The 7,546-nt window shown below is 36.4% G+C and overlaps 1 protein-coding gene across 1 annotated transcript; it reads right to left on the minus strand.

The window, feature by feature from the left end:
* Positions 1-4,374: 4,374 nt before the first annotated feature.
* Positions 4,375-5,989, minus strand: LOC128223676 (uncharacterized). The gene is made up of 4 exons (XM_052932967.1): positions 5,903-5,989; positions 5,403-5,494; positions 4,853-4,997; positions 4,375-4,410 (listed from the first exon to the last, which is right to left on the minus strand). The coding sequence occupies exons 1-4, from the start codon at positions 5,984-5,986 to the stop codon at positions 4,390-4,392; spliced, it is 342 nt and encodes a 113-aa protein (XP_052788927.1). The 5' UTR covers positions 5,987-5,989; the 3' UTR covers positions 4,375-4,389.
* Between the last annotated feature and the right edge of the window lie 1,557 nt (positions 5,990-7,546).

The raw sequence follows: 7,546 nt of genomic DNA on the forward strand, positions 1-7,546 counted from the left end.
ACACCTGAAGCTCGTTAGTGATTTGTAGCAGCGTACAGATGAAGCACATGAGTGATTTGTATCAGCGTACAGCTGAAGCTCATGAGTGATTTGTATCAGCGTACAGCTGAAGCTCAAGAGTGATTTGTATCAGCATACACCTAAAGCTCGTTAGTGATTTGTATCAGCGTACAGCTGGAGCTCGTGAGCGATTTGTATCAGCGTACAGCTGGAGCTCGTGAGTGATTTGTATCAGCATACACCTGAAGCTCGTGAGTGATTTGTATCAGCGTACAGCTGAAGCTCATAAGCGATTTGTATCAGCATACAGCTGAAGCTCGTTAGTGATTTGTATCAGCGTACAGCTGGAGCTCATGAGCGATTTGTATCAGAGTACAGCTGAAGCTCGTTAGTGATTTGTATCAGCGTACAGCTGGAGCTCATGAGTGATTTGTATCAGAGTACAGCTGGAGCTCGTTAGTGATTTGTATCAGCGTACAGCTGAAGCTCGTGAGTGATTTGTATCAGCGTACAGCTGGAGCTCGTTAGTGATTTGTATCAGCATACACCTGAAGCTCGTGAGTGATTTGTATCAGCGTACAGCTGGAGCTCGTTAGTGATTTGTATCAGCGTACAGCTGGAGCTCGTTAGTGATTTGTATCAGCGTACAGCTGAAGCTCGTTAGTGATTTGTATCAGCGTACACCTGAAGCTCGTTAGTGATTTGTATCAGCGTACACCTGAAGCTCGTTAGTGATTTGTATCAGCGTACACCTGAAGCTCGTTAGTGATTTGTATCAGCGTACACCTGAAGCTCGTTAGTGATTTGTATCAGCGTACACCTGAAGCTCGTTAGTGATTTGTATCAGCATACAGCTGGAGCTCGTTAGTGATTTGTATCAGCGTACACCTGAAGCTCGTTAGTGATTTGTATCAGCATACAGCTGGAGCTCGTTAGTGATTTGTATCAGCGTACAGCTGGAGCTCGTTAGTGATTTGTATCAGCGTACAGCTGAAGCTCGTTAGTGATTTGTATCAGCATAAAGCTGGAGCTCGTTAGTGATTTGTATCAGCGTACAGCTGGAGCTCGTTAGTGATTTGTATCAGCGTACAGCTGGAGCTCGTTAGTGATTTGTATCAGCGTACAGCTGGAGCTCGTTAGTGATTTGTATCAGTTTACACATGGAGCTCAAGGGAACTGGTATCAGCCTGATTTTGGAGCTCAAGTGATATTGATGAGCCTTAAATTGGAGCTCAAGAGTGATATGAATAACCCAACAGCCGGATCTTGATTTGTATCAGCCTTAAGTTAGAGCTCAAGATCGATATGTATAAGCTTACAGCTGGAGCACGAGAGTGGTTTGCATGGAGCTGGACAGTAATTTGTATTAACTTACAGCTTGGGTTAGGGAATGAAGTGTTGCGTCAAAAGGCTTCTTCACCAGCTTCATGTGTACCATTGTCTTTACTTCACTTACGGACCATGCTTCCTATTTAATCGAATTTTGACTTCTTGCATAGACTTCGAATTTGCAAGCTCATCAAACAATAAGTGGTCGATAAATAAAAAAGTAATTGTTGATGATTGTTCAATATATACAACAAGAATATATTTTATATTTTAATATTTTTATTTATTTTTCTTTTTCTTTGAAAAGAATGTGTAATGGATAGGCATCCCCACTTACACTATAAATATACAAACAACCAAACAAGAATGATGACTCACATACATAATTTATTTGAATTATGTGTGTTCTGTAAATAGATTCAAACACATATTGTTTCAACATGCTCCATCCTGTAATATGAAGTTAATCTAATGAATAGTTCACCTCGAGATAAAATTTGAACATGTAATACCTCAGGTTGTCAGATAACAAGTTAAGGTGTTAGCAGATTGATAAAATACGATTGAAACAATGCCTTGCCATTTGCGAAGTGTTAAAGACAAAGTAGAAATACAGCGTGTTAAAGGTTCAAAGCATCCAAAACTGTTAATTGGTAAAACTGAACACCAGCCCAGGCCCCTGAATGAAGCATGTGGAATATGCCTTTAAGCCCAGTATTTACACCAATAAGGTGGCACAATACAAAACAGTTGGAATTACTTTTAGTGTTATAGTAGATCCTGACTGTTTTGCAAAAGTCTCGATATTTAGTTCTAATTTGATTCAAAATTCCGATAATCACTGTTGTTCGGTGATATTAAGATATGTCACTATTTGTGACATTTGATTTAGCAATAATCATATTTCTATTCATGTATTATTCGTTTGTTTTATTACATTGTTATATTTATGTCTTTCTTTAAGAGTTTTTTTGGCCTTGATATGTGTGCCTTTAACATAATCTTGTGTAATTTTCGGCTACTGGGCTTATCCCTGTAATTTTACTGGATTAGCAGTCTGTCACAATACTTCTACTATCAAGCGAAATCGACTTCCAACAAAAAATACAACACAATTACCTTAAATACTAAAAATGAGAAACAGCACAGAAAATTTACACCGTAAATTGTAACAAACAGGCAAACAACAGTTTTTATAAATATGAATATAAAATTTACAAACTGTGAACACGAGAAAATGATATAAATTTAAAGCACTGATTAAACAAATACAGCGAACAGAAGAACTTGACAAATACAAAAGTATATAGACCACGCTTTGCTATAATAAGCCTCAACAATTTAAACAACATAAAAGTATTTCCATCAATCTTTAAATATATTCATTGAATCATGATCAAAAGAAGAAATAAAATAAGTTACAAATATGCTATCAATCAGAGAAAAGTAATTTGAATTTTTATCTTACCGCAATGTCAAAATTAACACAATTTATTTTAGTGAATGCAACACAGATAAAAACAACCAGAGTGGATTTTCTCTATGGCTGAAAATAAAGCTTCATTAAATGCTTATAAAAATGACCACACTTGGTCGAAATTTTCTTGAACAAGCTCAAAAACTTAATAATGAAATTGTAAGATTTCCTTGAACAAGCTCGAATACTGTGTGCTACAAAATTGCAAAATGTTCTTGAACAAACCTGAATGTATAACCATACAACAAAACCCCAAAATTTTTAACAAGCCGTATTCTTTCGGGGTTGCCGATTTGTGCTGATCTCGATTTCTACCATTGATAAAGGTCAACTTCATCAGGACCATCTGATCATCTTATTACATTTCAAAACTGAAGAAACGGGACAAAATAGTTATTTTCATGTATAAAGCAGGTTTATTAAATCATTTTACTTTTCGATCAGACAACCAGCTTTACCTCCGCATTCATTCAATACAGGTATTATATTACACGATACGAAGATGGTCTTACAGATTGATCATTCCTTTCAATTAAGATACTGCTTAATGTAGGCAAAATAAAGGACTCTTTTGGAGACCATGATAATTTATGTGGCATAACTGATATTTAAATGCACAGTGTGAAGTAATGATATATACAATGATACCTCTAAATGTAAGTGCTAGAATCTACGAATATAATGCTAACTTATTAAACAGTGCAAAAAGGTGATGTTGTTTTATTGTCTTTATTCTTGACACAAGTGCTATGAAATGAACACACAATATTAGCATGATCAGATATGGAACATGAGAATTATCACAATAATAACTAGTATGGATATGACAATATTCATGGAACGACATGGAGGTCAATACTATCAACCGAAACGTTTACATGGTAAAATGGACATGAAACATGTAAAAATTGTACAATGAATTTTGAGATACAAGTAAACAAGAGCCATGGGTTAATGCTTTCTTGGTGTTGATAAAGTTCATCAAGGTATGCTTATGTCCAGTGGTCACTTAAAACGCATTCAAATTCCAAAAGGACACAAGGTCAGCGATTTCCATCCTAAAAATTGAACAATATTGCTTCCACCGATTCAGTTTCATTTATTTACTCCCCATACTAAAACATGGACACTATGCCAATAATGCAATCTATTTTCCACATAACAAATACATGGAGATTGCAATTTTAACAAATTTTCTTTCTTAGCTTGTCCATATATTTCACTACTTCTACGCCTTCTTCTTTCTACTCAAAACCAAAACTGAGAACATGTATTTCCCTGACTCCAACTTTTTGCTTCGACTGACAATATACTGTACAAGACAGTAGTGTTTGTATTTTAACTTGCAACATCTTTTTTCGATCCCATTTTCAATAGAGATACCCATGTTTAGAACACACGTCTTCATATCTAAATCAATGTATTAACGCAGAAAGTGACACTTTCTTATCAACATGATATCCGCATATCTAGATCAATGTTTGTGAGTTTTCACAGTCACATAAGAATGATCTGGCACCTGGTTGTCAGCAGCATGGATCATAATCAATCTTCAAACTGAACCATTAGAGCACTCTGCTCGTTCATATCAATTTGGTGGACATCTGAAAGAAGAAACCAAGATACCATACAAGTCAAGGTAAGTTATTTGATGTAGAAGATATAAATAATGAAATAATTACAGGTCCAAATTTCTCAAACCTTGATGTGAAACACATTTTAAATCAAATTTCATTTAAGGCTCATTTGAATTTGCTCCTTGTGTTATTGCTCCCTGGGGTCAACACAAGTGGTCAATGGTCCCTGAGTTCAACACAAGGGGTCATTGTCCCCCCAGTTTAATATAAGGGGTAGTACAATTAATTCTTCCTTAACGTTTTTAATGATAAACAACTTAACAAAATAATTAATTAATTTATCACTAACATTTATGATACTAGAACTCTACTTCAGAGGAGCTTAGTTTCAGCCAAAAGCTCTAAAATGACAGCCCTGTGTCCCCATAAAGTTTATCATGTACTATTACTACAGCCTACTAATACATACCGCTTGTCGTCTCCTCCTCTCCTGCTCTTTCCGGCGTTCCTTCTCCCTCTCGGCCCGGTTTTTCTCTGCCTCCTTCTGTGCCTGCATGTCAGTCTGCAGTGTAGCCAGGCGAGCCTTCTCCAACGCATCCTCTTCTTCCTGTTCCCTGTAAAAAACAATAATCACAAAATTTAGCACACTTATTCAGCAGATCTTCATCTGCTAGACAGATACAATTACCACACCAACATGCCATGCCTTACTCAGCTTTTCTTCATGTTAATAGACTGATACAGTTAACACAGCAAAGCACCATGCCAAAAGTGAATGAACATTTTCAATGGCTGTTATATGTTGCTAAACATCTTGTTATCCAAACTTTATCACTTCAGTTTAAGATTCATATAATTCAAACCAACCATTGACGCATATCACTCTAGTCAACACAATTATATTTTACAGAATAAGGTTCCTTCAGTTGTCTGTTCACAATTAAATACATCAGCATATGAAATATCAAATCCTGTCATTACATGTACACCTAAACATAAGGTAATAAATGTGAGCTCACCTCTTGCGTTCATTCTCCATGCGTATCCTCTCCCTCTCCTCCTTCTCCTTCATAACCTTGCGATAATCCTCCTGTTGCTTCATAGCCTTCTCCTAAAAACAATTCAAACACTCGTATACCAGTGTTTCTTTCAGGATTGACAATGGACATGGTATAAATATTTCTTATAAGGCCAGAACAGTAACGTGAACCTTGATTCGATTCCCAGTCTGAGCTCGTGAGTTTCGTTGATAGGCGCTAAGCCGGACATGTGGATTATCACTAAGTTCTCTAGTTTCCCCCACAGCACAAGACCATACTCTTGCGCAGCATTGTGCCAACTTAGTATAAGTTCATAAGTATCTTTCTTCATAATCGTTGTAAAATAAATTAAGTTTAAACTAAGCAAAACGGTTGATACTTTCCTAAAAGGGTATTTAATTGAATACAAAACATTGCCTATTTGAAATCTTAAGATGTGTTGTTGTTTTCAAAAAGACCTATGTCTAGTTAATACCCACCCTCTCCACTCTCTCTTGTGCCTGCTTCTTGAAGAGCTCAAAGCTGTTAGCTGACATCGGCTTCTTGCTTGTTGGAGTGTTCATGTTGGCCAGACTTGCCCACGATCCAGTATTCTTTCAACTTTTACTCCTGGAAATATCAATATCTAATTTATGTATTCATATGAAAGGGCACATAACTCAATAACAAAATGTCTGTGGGTCATGAAAAATACACCAAGCACTTCCTATCATGGTGGCAATGGTCCAAAGTAAAGCAAAATAACCTTAAAACCACAAAGTAGTAATAACTCAGTGTTCTCCCTGAGAACCAACTGACGGCCAAAATGGACAATTCCAATGGCAGTTGGGTCAGTTCAAATTTGCCAAAATAAGCCAGTTTTAAGTAGAATTAGTAGAAACTGGTTCAGGGATGTGATTAACTTGGCAGCTGGAGGGCTGAAACCATTTCGGCCATGGGTTCTTGTGGCACTGTTGGGGTCAAAAGCACAATGCAGTAGAAGAAAAACTGTTTTGTTTTTCTTTTGAGGGTTCTTCTGACTTTGAATATGAAGCAAACTGGAATATCAGCTCTAACAACCAAAAGCTAAATCAGCTTAAAAAAAATATTTATTTATTTTTTATTATTTTTTTTATAGGTGGGGGGGGGGGGGTCTCTGGGGCTATTAGATCCGCTGAATCCCGCGAACAAATCACATCTCTGTGGCTAGTAACTTAAGTAACGCAGACGGCAGTCAGACAGTTACACCAAAACTTATTGAGAACATTTTAACTAATTAAATCATTTCCTTCAGGCTTGTGCAAACTAACCTTTTATTACGGGGGGGGGGGGGGGCTGAAACAAGCAAACAAATCAATGATGTGTTTGTTGTAGGCAATAACATGCATGAGTACAATACAGCCATACTCTCATATTAAGCAACTTTTGTCTAGCAGACATTTTATTAGATTACTTTTTAGCAAAACAGCCAAGTGGACCAGGGTTTTTTGTAAGGCCAAAAAAACAAAAAGGTTTGTCCTCAGTTTCCTGACTGACAGTAATATTTGCCACAGACTCATTATTTATTGACCCATACCCTCGCCCAATCCAATTATTCAGTATAAAATAAAAATCGTTGTTTCCTCCAAAACTATGGCTACTTGTTAATTCATAAAACTATATCTATTTTTGCACCAAATGGTGCATTAGTTCTTTGTTCCATAGGAAAACAAAAAATGCCCTTGACAGTAATTAAATATGCCTTATTTTAAAAAAAAAAAACTACCTTCCACCAGCCCAAATCTTCTTGGGCATGTGACCAGAAACAAAAATGTTTTATATTTAAACTTATCTCATTCCAGACTTTAAAAAGATTCTTACATCTTGATAACTTTTTACCCTGCAGTTTGATCATGTTTGCCACTTGAGTTAAATCGACATTGTTAAAAATAATCACAATGATCTTGACTGTTTAAATATGGTACATCATCTTAGAATCTATATACCTGAGAACTTCTAAAATTCATGAGATACAGACATTGCAGAAAGGTTTTAGCAAGAGGTTGATAGTTTCTGTAGCACCCTGCCCTTTTTAAAACCTGGCAAAAACCCTAATGCAGAATATACTATTTAGCGGTATACCTATTGGTTCCCGTTTTACAGGC

The sequence above is a fragment of the Mya arenaria genome, chromosome 17 (assembly GCF_026914265.1).
Source record: "Mya arenaria isolate MELC-2E11 chromosome 17, ASM2691426v1".
NCBI classification, from domain to species: Eukaryota; Metazoa; Mollusca; class Bivalvia; order Myida; family Myidae; genus Mya; species Mya arenaria.